The 12,990-nt window shown below is 44.8% G+C and overlaps 1 protein-coding gene across 1 annotated transcript; it reads right to left on the minus strand.

Annotated features, from left to right (window-relative positions):
- Positions 1-4: 4 nt before the first annotated feature.
- On the minus strand, positions 5-11,698 carry LOC146785364 (C-C motif chemokine 20-like). The gene is made up of 4 exons (XM_085634357.1): positions 11,347-11,698; positions 8,242-8,356; positions 6,630-6,707; positions 5-2,940 (listed from the first exon to the last, which is right to left on the minus strand). The coding sequence occupies exons 1-4, from the start codon at positions 11,507-11,509 to the stop codon at positions 2,841-2,843; spliced, it is 456 nt and encodes a 151-aa protein (XP_085490483.1). The 5' UTR covers positions 11,510-11,698; the 3' UTR covers positions 5-2,840.
- Positions 11,699-12,990: the final 1,292 nt, after the last annotated feature.

The raw sequence follows: 12,990 nt of genomic DNA on the forward strand, positions 1-12,990 counted from the left end.
TTAATGTTCATATACATTTCTTGTCTTTTATTAAGAAAATAATAAAGAAATGGGACGTATCTAATCTTAGCTTCCGCCTTGAAGCGACATTTAATTCTCAATGTGAGAAAATAACAGAGGGTCACAGTTAACCCATCACAGTGCAAAGCAGAGAAGTGTACAAGTTGTATTCACAGGTGGAAGACGATTGCATGGATTTATATGCGTCGAGGAAAAAGGCATTTGGAGTTATATGAAGAGGGGTAATAAGGCTGCATGGGGTGGTAAGCACAGGGGGGAGATGGCTCAATTGAATTACACAGATATGGCGAGAAGGGCAGAATGGAGTTATATGCACTGGAGAAACAGGACTCTTAAGTTTTAAGGGGATTTCACTGAGTTACTTGCAGAGAAGAAACAGGACTGTATGGTGCTATATGCACTGGGAAACAGAACTGCATGGTGTTATATGCACTGGGGAAACCGAACTGCATAGTGTTATATGCACTGGGGAAACAGAACTGCATGGAGCTACGTGCATTGGAGAAACATTTGCATGAAGTTATATGTACAGAGGGAATAGGACAGCTTGAAGTTACATGCACGGGGTGAAAGGGCTGCATGGAGTTACATGCACAAGAGAAACGGTTGTATGAAGTTATATGCCCAGAGAAAAGAGATCGCCATGGAGTTACCTGCACAAGAGAAAGGGGTGTATGAAGTAACATGCACAGAGGAAAGAGGCCTCCATGGAGTTACATGCTCAGGAGAAAATTCTGCACGGCGTTATATGCAAAGAGGAAAAAGGTCTCCATGGAGTTACATGCACCGGTGAAAAGGATATATGAAGTTATGTGCCCAGATCAAAGAGGGCTGCATGGAGTTATAGCCACTGGGGAAATAGGGCTGCATGGAGGTATAGGCACTGGGGAAATAGGACTGCATGGAGTTTTATGCACAGGAGAAAAGGCTGCATGGTTTTCCATGCACACAGGAGAAAGGACTGCATGAAGTTGCATGCACAGGAGAAAGGGCTGCATGGAGTTATAGGCACTGGGGAAATAGGGCTGCATGGAGATATAGGCAGTGGGGAAATAGGACTGCATGGAGTTGCAGGCACAGGAGAAAGGGCTGCATGGTGTTGCATGCACACAGGAGAAAGAACTGCATGAAGGTGCATGCACAGGATAAAGGCCTGCATGGAGTTATAGACACTGGGGAAATAGGGCTGCATGGAGGTATAGGCACTGGGGAAATAGGGCTAAATGGAGTTGCATGCACCGGAGAAAGGGCTGCATGGATTTATCTGAAAAGGAGAACGGGTTGCATGGTGTTGAATGGACAGGAGAAAGGGCTGTGTTGGGTTGCATGCACAGGAGAAAGGGCTGCATGGAGTTAAATGCACTGGGGAAATGGGGCTGCATGGAGTTGCATGCACAGGAGAAAGGGCTGCATGAAGATAAATGCACAAGGGAAAGTGAACTACATGGAGTTATATGCACACAGGAGAGAGACCCACATGGAGTTATATGTACATGTGAAAGAGCTATAGGAAGTAGACTGCACAGAGCAAAGAGGACTGCAGGGAGTTATATGCACTAGGGAAATAGGGCTACATGGAGTTATATGCACAATTGAAAGAGGCCAGCATGGAGTCACATGCAAAGGTAAAAAGGCTATCTGAAGTTATATGAACTGAGAGAAGTGGATAGCATGGAGCTACATGCACAGGGGAAAAAGGGGAAAATAGTGTTATATGCACAGGAGAAAGGGCGCTATCGAATTATATGCTCAAGGGGAAAAGAAGGATACACAGATTCATGTTCCATGGGACAGAACCTGGATGGTCTGATCTGTTCATGGTGTAGAGGGAAATGTTACCTTAAACACCAAGGGCTGATTGTGACTTGAGTCCTCACACAAATGGAATGCACAAATCCATACAGTGATGTGCAAAGGTAATCATTGGTTCAAAAAAAGCAAAATAGACAAGATAAACAGCTGCATGGGCTAATATACACACGTCAACATGAAGTAACGACACAGAAGGGGTACAGGCATGCTTAGAGCTGCATAGAAAAATACATGGCTGCATTGAGCCTCACACAAAGGGTAGAAACACGTCTATGAACACATAGGGGCGGCACAGGGTAACATCCAAAGAGTGCATTAGTCTTCATTGAGTTATACACACAGATGTACACATTTTCATGGAGTAGCACAAGTGTAAAACACAAGGGTGCATGGAGCTACATACGCACTGTATGTGATCTGAGTAGAGATAAATATTCTTGGAGTACAAGAAAACATGTACTACATACACGATGCATATAAGTCTGCATAGAGCTGTCTACATAGGACCTGATTTAGAGATTGGCAGACGGGAACTCTGTCACATATGTGATGGATATCTCATCTGCCTTATTACAAGTACACACAAATGTGACATATATCCCATCCACCTTATTATAGGTGCATTATTGCCTAATGCACTTGTAATAAGACAGACAGGTTATCTGTCACATTTGGGGCGGAGTAAGCATTCTCCAAACTCTAAATCCTGCCCACGGTCTATGAAAGCATGCATGGGGTGACTTGCACCGGGGTTTGACCCTCCTCTTCACCTCTCCTCCACAATAATACCAAACTGTAACATCGTTGCAAAGTCATTTTTGGCTTTAAGAAAAAAGCAATATTTAGGCATCTGTAGCCCAAGTAAAAGCATTCTGCAGGCTCAAAATGGCGCACATTTCACTGGCCTTCAGCAGATGAGTTAAATTACGATGCAATGTGGATCAATGTCAGCCGATGCTGCAGCTTCTGACGAAAGCAGGCGTTTCTGCCAGGTTGCAGGCATAGACTTACTCTCCGGAGGTTAGGATTTGTGAGCCTTGTTTACGGGGGTTGGTTTTAGGACTCTTGCGAGGACCTCGCTTCCCCTTGCTCTTCTTACTTCCCTTTCTGTGAAAAGAAAAAATACATGTAAACGAATATGAGTGGAGGGAGCCACAATGCACCAAAAAATAATTTTCTGCCATGAATTTAGTGGTCTCTGAAGCAGGTTTGGTCCGAACTACCCTTACACAGTAATCACAGTTCGACCTCGCATTACGCTGACACTGGTACATAGACACGAATATTGAAGACTACAAAATACTACCGTAGCGGAAGTGACATTACACACCATTTGTCTAATTAATAGAATTACATGGTTGACCATATGACACTCTTGAACCTCCAATGGGGTGGGAATTACAGTAATGTATTTGGGATTAGAGACCTGTTGGACAGGCCACATGAAGGGCTTGCTCCCTCCCCGCACGACAGGGCCCAAACCCCGGACTCCCAGGTGTTACCCCCAAGGGCAACCCGCACCCCGTCTCCCAACGGAACTCCTGCCCCCGGACATCCATGTATCATGGGGCCGAACCCCTACCGGCTTCCCCGGCCGGATCAGCCGCCATCTTGGACACTGCGCCACGAGGCCGCGTGGCCTCAGCCCGACCCTAACCCTGGGCCTGGCCGGCCCCGACATCCCGGCACCACCATCCACCCAGGAGGTGAACGGACCACTTGGCAGGTCAATGGGAGAAAGAAGCGTCGAGGGCTCTCCCCCGCCAGGTGCCGATCACCCTCCAGCTCCCCCAGGCGCTGGCTCCACCCCCTGCTGGGTGTCTGGACTCCCTCATCCCGGACCCCCCGACCTCCAAGTGCGAGGGTCCGGACATCAAAGGGCGCCAGACCTATAACTAGGGCAGCTCCAGAGCAGGAAGGCAGTTGTATCCTGGAGTCGAGAGACACCGAGAGAACTCATCCTTGACGGACTACTGGCGCTGCCGTAGCCCTGCCTTGTGAACTATCGTCCTGCCTGCTGGCGCTGCCGCGGCCTTCTGCAACATCCATCCTCGTCGGGACCTGCTGGCGCTGCCGCGGACCGTTGTAACGACCACCTTCATCGGGACCTGCTGGCGCTGCCGCTGACCGTGTAACGACCATCTTCATCGGGACCTGCTGGCGCTGCCGCGGACCGTGTAACGACCATCTTCACCGGGACCTGCTGGCGCTGCCGCGGACCGTGTACCGACCATCTTCACCGGGACCTGCTGGCGCTGCCGCGGCCCGTCCAAGCTAGAACACCGAGCTCGAGGATTGTGAGCTATCCACCATACCATCTCAGCTACCAGACTGGTAACCAGACTGTCCCGCTACCCCCTTTCCCCAAACCAAGAGACTCGAATCGAGGGGACCCCTGAGTCCAGACCTCCTTGTACCATTTCATCGTACCTTAAGAAATCACCTATAAAGAACGCTAAATCTTATCCTTGTGTGGTGTATATCTGTGGGGGGGAAGTTATTCATCTGTACGATCGCTGGAGACGGCTCTCCCCGGAGACCTCTCCCCTTGTCCTCGGCCGACCCTCCCGGTCCGTCTAACAAGACCCCTTTTCACTTTCTGTTCCTGATGCCACTTTCATGACCCCTGAGAACAAGAGTAGCACCAGCGGAATAAAATGGCATGTCCTGGGTAGTAAATGCAAACCCTAGCTATCTTGACTTGATGTTGGTGCGATGGTACGGGTTGCTTTGTGTGGTTTAGGTTGGGTTATAGGGTACCACAACATCAGTATGAAGCAAGGTCCTGAAGCAGACTGGTTACATGAAGAGAGCCCTAGAGGCCAGGATCCCTTCTGTAGGTTTGTGTGTGTTGTCAAGCCAACCCTGAAAATCTTTTATGTGACTCATTGTACCTTCCCCCAAAAAAGACAATATGGGTTCCACATGGATGCCTATAATGTGGGTTCCACATGGATGCCTATAATGTGGGTTCCACATGGATGCCTATATTGTGGGTTCCACAGGTCTGCCTATACATCTAGGAATATTTAATCAACGGACAAATCTCAATAGAATGTCTAGCATTGGGTGGTGCTTTGATGCAGAACTCAGTCACCTCAAAGAAACCAAAAATATAGTTTCTGCCTCTCAGAAATGCATAAATGCATCATCGATCTGTGTACCGTCCTCTCTTGCTTCACGCAGTGATGGTGGATGGCATCATCCACGTCTAGATACACTCAATTCACATTTTCTAGTATGGATTACCACAGTTCCCAACCAACGTGTGTGGATCTCACCTTGGGAAGATGAAGAGGATACGCCCACCCCGCAGGCCCTCAATAAAGCGTGAGATGTTAAAATGCAGGTGTTTAAAGGAGGCAGCAAGGGAGGGCCTGCATCCTTTACTTCCTCATGTTGTGCCTTCAAGCCAAATGGAACCACTTCCTCTCCAGGAAACAATTCAACGGCATCTTCATCAGCAGAGACTGTGGATGTGCGACCTAGGAAATGGTCCTAGATTTGGATGTGATTCAAGGCCGGATTTCAGTGGCTCCTACATTCAAGGTCCCATTCCCCCCCGAAACAAACTGCCCCTGATACTCCTCTTGGCCGCTCTTTATAAGACCTGTGCAAAATGTTTGTTGCACCAGTGTAAATGTGTGTAATTCCTGAACTTTGCATCACACGAAACGTGTAAAATGTTGTTGTTTCATATAGCATGAAATTTCATATGGTTTTTGCCCGTTGATTACAGGTTTGAGTAGAATGCATCTTATTGTGAGGCATTTTCTCCTCTAACAATACAGGTTCTCCTCAAAGCAATCTGCTGCTGGTATCACGCATCACTTTTATTATGCAAGGAATATCTCATGGAGAAAATTATTTGAGATACCGACAAAATGTATTTCATGTCATTTTGCTAAAATGTTTTACATTTCACATACCCCTTCTCCTGATGCCATTCATAGAGGGGTTGAGCACCACATCTGGCGTCCTTAGGTTTCAACAGTTTTTCAATGACGCAAGGTTTCCAGTGAACAGTCTAATGAACTCTTGTTAAAGAGAAAGCTTCCAACTCGAAACATGGTGTCGCCGTGAGATGGCTAGATGGCGAACATTGTCACGGACTAGCATTATAATTTTGTAAAGTGGTCCATTTCTTGATAAGTTGAGCCAGATATGACATCAATTTCTGTGCTGCAGAAAACATTCTTAAACATGCAAAACCCACAGCAGAATGGAGAAGTAGTTAGAAGGAGCGACGCAAACTCACCAAGGTACTATCAAAAACATGAACTCTGTGAAATCACGCCTTGGCAGTAATATCCCCGCTCCAGGCATCTTGGTTTGGACAGTGGAACCCCATCAGGCATAGGTGATTTGCTTTTCAAGCTGGCACAGTGATTTCTAAGGGATATTTGCCCCCGCTACAGATCGTGGTTACGATGGCTTGTGTATATTATGAGAATTAATTCACAGGGGTTCACAACAAATTGATAATGAAAAAATCTCAGTCTCCATTCTAGTGTCCTGAAGTCAACAAAAGGAGGCAACTCTTGCTTTATGATATTTCTAAATAAATAAACATTGAAGAGCTTCTTTTTGCCTGCTGCCATTCTTGCAACACTCAGGCGTGCTAACACATTTTTGAAGTGGGTGGTCAATGGAGACCAAAGAGAAGCGGGGATGTCACTGATGTGAAGAGAATGCTTCCACAAAGGGACCATTTGGGAACAGAAAGATTTGATACGGCCAGGAGGATCCCACATGATAACCTGTTGCGGGGGGGAGGGGGCGGGGAGCGGACGTACCTCAAGGCCTTAAGGATGCGTTTCACCCATGGATCTTCTGGGTTGGCACACACATTGAACCGTTTCTTTGTGTGAAAGCTGTAAAAGAGAAAACTGGATATTAGCTCATGCAAAACAGAATGTCCCTCTTTCCCCAAACACACATGGTCAGTTTAGTTTTAGGATCTATCACTATCAGCCTCTATGTGGGCCACGATGAAAGCGGAATAACTCCATTGTATATTTTTTCACCACATTCAACAGTTGCACACGGTTGGAGAAAACCTTAACAGGGAATGCTGCCCGTCTCTGCTCAGTTTGATTAGATGTCAAGATATTGACCATAGCATTTTCGACCGGCACAGATATTCTCAACATGACCACACTGTTCTCGGATCTATCTTGTGACTTCAGTGGTGCTGGGCTCGACTTGTCTCCCTCATTTTTGACTCACTGATTTCAGATGATCAGAGTGTGGGCAATGAGCCAGCTTTAAAACAACATGGCACTTGGGTGTTCTCGGATTTATTTTAACACCTGGGCTATTAAATCTGTACATTGAGTCACAAAGAGTTTTGATTGGGACGTCTTCATTTGCCAACATATGGATGATACCGAATGATATCTCCAGGTCTTCCTGATTTAGGACAAGAGCCTCAGGTACTCCCAGTGCGCATTAAGAGGGATTGAATGTTGAGGCATTTTAGTAACTAAGGGCTACATGTATCAACCTATTTTGCATTCGCAAACGGTGCGAATTGCTAAATGTGACCGTTTTCGACTGCAAAATAGCTTTCAGGACGTATGAAAGGCTTTGGCGGTGCATTTTAGGTCATCGCAAATTGGGCTTCCCTAAGCACATGTACCAAGCGTTTTCTAAATGTGAACTGAGCATTTAGGAAATGCTATTACCATTGACTCCAAGTCGTTTTAACCATGTGCAATTTTTGAAAATTCACAAAAAAGGAATTTATCTGTTTCATCTAGGGCCCACATGCCCCTGGGGCATGTGCTGCATTTACATGTGCACATTTTTTGGGGGTGTTTCAGGGGGGCCTTAGGCCCCTGGGCACCCTCCATTTTGCATTTCCTAATTTGCGATTACAAATTAGGTAATCGGAAATTAGGTAAAGCAACACCATTCACCTATGGTCTTTTAAAATGAATGGGGTAGCATTTCCTAATAGCGATTACCTAATTGTGATTTTAGGGCCGTATGTATGAACACATTTTCCCATAAACACAGAATGGGTAAAACCCTTTAATACATCTGGCCCGTGACTCTTTAAGAATCGCTATTAGGGAATCGCTATTTTCTTGCATACTATTTTGCATTCCCTAAGTAGCGATTATCTTAAATTCGCTATTTAGGGAATGCAAATGAACCTTGATACATGTGGCCCTATGCCTCCATGGGGAGAGAATTTGCTACATTATGTTGTTCAGTGCTCAGGGGCACTTGGTCAAATCGTTCACAGTTCATAACACAAGAAAATGATAAAAACATAAATAGAACAGCTGTTAACCCATTGTAACCCCGCTCAAAACCTGCTCTGTCATTAAGTCCTAAGGAAGGAAAAAGACTCTGTAGACCTCCCCCATACAGTCTAAGACCCTGTCAGTGCTCACTCACATGATGGCGTCCATGTCGCAGACGTCGCTTGAGCTCTGGATGGTGAAATTGCTGATTACCTTCAGCCGCAGGGGCTTCTTTGAGTGGGAGTAACAGCAATCCAGGTCACCTTGTGCTAAAATAAAAAAAAACACAAATACATCTAAAACTGAGGTAAAGACTTTTAAACCTCCACTTACCACTGTCTCTCCCTTCCCACCCTCTCACTTTGATTCAGAGTCACAGGGACCCCTGGGAAACAGGCACAGCAGCGGTGCTGATAATTTTCAAGAAACTCTTGGTCAGCTACCCACTAATATTTAATTCTTTAAAATAATTTAAGAGTACTAAAGGGAATCAGAAGCCCACCTAGAAACGCTTAAATATGGAAGATGGGAGCCCGCAGGTATAGAGGTGGAGAAAGGGGGAGGAAGGAAGTAGGCTAGCTTCCAGAAATTCTGGAGTAAGTCAGGAGTAAGACACACTACTCGCACAAAAATATGAACAGGGCAAGAAGTATCTCTGTGGGTCCTCAATGGTTCCCTTCCCTTGTGGATTAGATGCCTGGTCTGGTTTATTCTCCCATGTATTTGCAGAAACCCCTATTCGTACAGTGTATCCACTGTGCTAGTCTTTAACTCGTTGCCTTGTTTTGGTAACAACATTTTAGAATTCAAATCTGTTGCTCCTATTGGTCAGAATTCTAGAATCTGTGTTTATGTTAAGGAAAGATCATTGACGAATGGATTCTTTGGTATGTGGTCAATCTCTTTTACAAACAGTGAAATAAGAAAACAAGTGGCTTCTGCTGCATTGAGCTGGTTTCTTAACCCGTTGTTTACCTGTATGTCAATAACGAGTGGAAAAAAGTTATGTTGTTGTCATTTTGAACCAAACCCATCGCACTCCTCAAGTTAAGACGATTCTTCTCAGGCTAGAGCGATTGCATCCCCGCGTCCTCCTCTTTTTGCAACGCTAATAATAATATCTTATTTCGGTGTCGTCTGCTACCATAGCTTTACTGTGTCTAGGAGCTGCTAATAACAGATGTCACTGATACTCAGTTTTATGGTGCTCGGTTTTTCGCGCCAAAAAAAGAATAAAAGACTGAGTTTCTCTGACTAGGATTATAATTCGAGACCTGCAGATCACCCCTAAAATCGACAACAAGCACTCAGTAAAAAGTTCAGAAAGGCATTTTTCCGAATCAAAATGTTTAGTTAAAGGAAACAAATCAGCATTTTAACTGTTTTTTCACCTTTTGCCCCAGAACATTTAGCGCAGTGCCTTGGTTTTCAGAAAGGGTCATAATAAATCCAAGTTTCCATTTGTTCGAGTGTAGAATTAGCGAATAGCTCATATCAAACGGCAGTTAGTTCTTGCAGATAGTACTCTTTGTAAAAGTGGCCTTTCTTTCCCCTTACTTGACTCGTTGTCTGTGTTCGCCATTGTTGGTGAACGATTTCAATTAAGTCTTTATGTGCTACTTGGCCGCTGCAAATTGTAGTCCTATTTCTCTGCTTGTGGAATGCCTTGACTTTTTCCCCAAAACAGCCACCCTATCAGTCCAAATCATCACCGGTATCACCCCTATGTACACACAGGTCAGTAAAATTCACTGTAGCTGAAATTCCCCCCTTCAACCACAAGATGGCAGACTGCCACATTAATACAGTAAATATCATTCTTAGTTCATGACATTTTTACGCCGTACAGTACAATGTTGATATTCAATGGACACTGTAGTAGAGACCGGCTTGGGAGACTTATGACAAGACCATTAGGTTTTGTTGAGGTCAAAGGTTAGCTCATAGAATTGCTGGGAGGTAGAAGCTGTCGTGTACGTTTGCGTAGGGCCGGTAATAAGGTTATGTAGCCAATAGTACCTTACTTTGGAGCAAACAGAATGGTGTTTAGCGTGAATCCCCCAACTTCACGCACCGTGTAGTGTTAGGCAAATCTGTTTATTTCTGAAAATATACTAAATTAGATCGCACAGTTGACGAAAGCACAAAATATCGCAGTTTGATTCAAGCGCCCAGTTTATTTATTCAGCTCTTTACACGGGTACTGTCAGTTGTAAACAGCGTTTTGTTGCTGTGTATGCTACGGTAAGAAGGGGTCACCATACACAAACGAGTACAATTCAAGGTGATCACCCACACTTTTAAGGCACTGCATAACACTGGCCCAGCAAAGCCACAATGGCCTACACCTGCTCACCGCCGGGACACCCTTCCCAGCGCTCTACAAATCTGCATAACACAACAATCAATCACAGCATTTATACAACAAGCTGACCAAAGTTGACTTGAATAATATCACACATGGTGTCATCTGTGAGCCCAGTGCGTAACAAAGGCCCCTGCAGACCCTGCGGTGCAAGGGAGAGGCGCACCCTCGGCACAATACTCTGGGCTGAGAGCGCCTGGTTGAATCTAGAGCAGGGCCCGCCGTACCTTGCAGCCCCCTCCCCCCCCCCCCCCCCTCGAGTTTCGTTATGTCAGTGTGGGAGCCCGGCCGCCAGTCACTTCAGGGAATACCAGCGCTGCAACGCTGTTAAGTGGCCATAATGAGACAGGATTTGCTTGTGTAAAACTCCGCAAGTGATAAATAAATACATGCTTATCAATCAACAAGCGCTGCGGTCAAACACTTGCGAACACACGCATGTGTTAGTAGAAAAGCTCGTTGGGTAAAAGTACACTCTTATTAAAGGTTTGTGTCCATGTTTCATTTTGTACCGATGGGGTCCACAAAATCGATAAAGCGAGCACAGTGATTCGGACAATACATTGATTGGTGTTAAATGTAGCACAGCCGCGGCTTAAATTATTTTATTAAATCAAGCTGTTGTTTTTGTAAATACTCTTGCTATTTTATTACCACAAACACTATTATTTGTATTATTGGCGTCGTTATAATTGCTATTAAGGGGTCTAACACGCACATAAGCACTGTTTCCTAGAAGATAAACCGCCAGTAAAGTGGTAAAAAGGCTCGTGAGGTCAGAGTACAGAGGTTTCATCATCAGTGACGTGGTGTAATAAATAGAACACACCCAGTACAGATGAAAGAGAAAATTTGATTCATCCTTATGCAATCAGTTTAAAAAGATACACTTACCTGCTGTAATGCCACGGTTGAGGTGCAGCACCCCCAGAACGACGCAGGAAGCTAGAAACAGACTACGGCTGTTTAACACTGTCATGGCTCGCGCTGGACTTTCGCACTGTCTGCTGAAGCCTGCAGGTAGACACGGCTCTCTCATGCGTTGAGGCGGGGACATTTATACCCTTCAAAGGGGATTTTTTTCAGAACCGTGCTCCAGCCCTCTTCCCCCGCCAGGGCGCAGAGCTCTTCTGTGGTGGGGATTTCCCCTCATCTTTTGTCCCCGAGGGCTTGGTCCCCGGCCGTGCGACCTGTTGGGATTGTTTTTCAAAGTCACCGGTTGCGTTGGCGTGGAACTGGTTGTGGCAGTGGCACTTGGTTACACTCAGGGGAAGTACACGGCAGGTGTTCCATGGAAAAAATGGGAAGTGCTGTCTCGTTGACGGTGATGTCACTCATGTACTGATTACCACACGTGCCTGTCGTGCACTTACTCTGCAACTCCGGGAGGTGTGGAAATTCCAAAGGGACTTCAGGACAAAGTTACTTCAGTGCGAAAGGAATGTGAATTGCCTTCCAGCTTTGAGAAACTATGCAGTAACTCCCTGGTACAGGGCACCCCGCACCATTTATTGGGTGACATAATTAGGGCTCCCGGTTTTATGGTATTTATTTTTTGGACATTTCCGTCTGTATTTATCCATATTTATTTTTTGCTAATTTTATCTGTGTTTATCCATATTTATTTTGGGTTTTGTGGAAAAATGAAGCTGAAATCAGTATATTTCCACATTTATTTAACCAATAAATATGCACTTATACTTGAATGCCTGCCAGGTTTCGGTGTTGTGAACACCTGCAGAAGATAAATCAATGCACTTACATGAAAATATGCACATTTCTGTATCAACCTTGTGCATATCTACTGCTGTTAAAGCCTCTTTACTAAAATTCCTTTCTTTTTTAACTCCCTTACCTATCAATCCACACAGCTATTGGCATTGCAGTCCTGGCAGACAGTATTTAGAATTACTCTAAAAGCAACCCAATTTCCGTTTGTATACACATTTAAAAATAAATACAGACAAGAAAATACGTGCAAGTGAATGCAGTATGTGACTACAATCACCTGTGGTGTGATGCCTGGTGGTCCCTGGAGCCACTCCCTCCCATGATGCACTCTCAGGAGAACAGTAAGTGTGCACTAACTCCTATGTAGCACACAATCAATGCACCTCTTGATGGCTTCTTTGCCTTTGGGCCCATGTCTCTAATATAATTAGAATCTTGCATCTGACTAACTGTTTGCTATATTATATGGCATTATTTCATAATGTATTTGGAATGTAAAGAATTTTTGTGATAGAAAAACTGAATATGAGGTTTTCAAAAATGATTTAAAAAATATTGTTTAATTTCCAAGAACAATAAGCCATTCAGATTCATAATCATATCTCTCTCTTTCGCTCTCAATATATATATTACCTACTGGCGGTCGCCAGTAGGTAGTTATAGTTAGGACCAAGTTTCCATAGGAAGAGCAGTTTTTGTTTTGCTTATAACTTTGGCTTCATTTGATGAATCTTCATGAAATTTTCCAAACTAATTCTTTGTTCATATCAGCTCATATGTTAAAAGTTTGGGGGTGATTCGTCAAGG

This window comes from Triturus cristatus, chromosome 11 (assembly GCF_964204655.1).
Source record: "Triturus cristatus chromosome 11, aTriCri1.1, whole genome shotgun sequence".
NCBI lineage: Eukaryota > Metazoa > Chordata > Amphibia > Caudata > Salamandridae > Triturus > Triturus cristatus.

What these genes read in the sequence shown, in the direction of transcription:
- LOC146785364 (XM_085634357.1), bottom strand. Translation starts at nt 11,509, where the DNA reads ATGTCCCCGCCTCAACGCATGAGAGAGCCGTGTCTACCTGCAGGCTTC. An exon ending in CAACCGTGGCATTACAGCAG is followed by an intron (nt 8,357 to 11,346) that starts GTAAGTGTATCT and finishes TTTTTATTTTAG; the next exon opens with CACAAGGTGACCTGGATTGC. An exon ending in TGCGACATGGACGCCATCAT is followed by an intron (nt 6,708 to 8,241) that starts GTGAGTGAGCAC and finishes TCTCTTTTACAG; the next exon opens with CTTTCACACAAAGAAACGGT.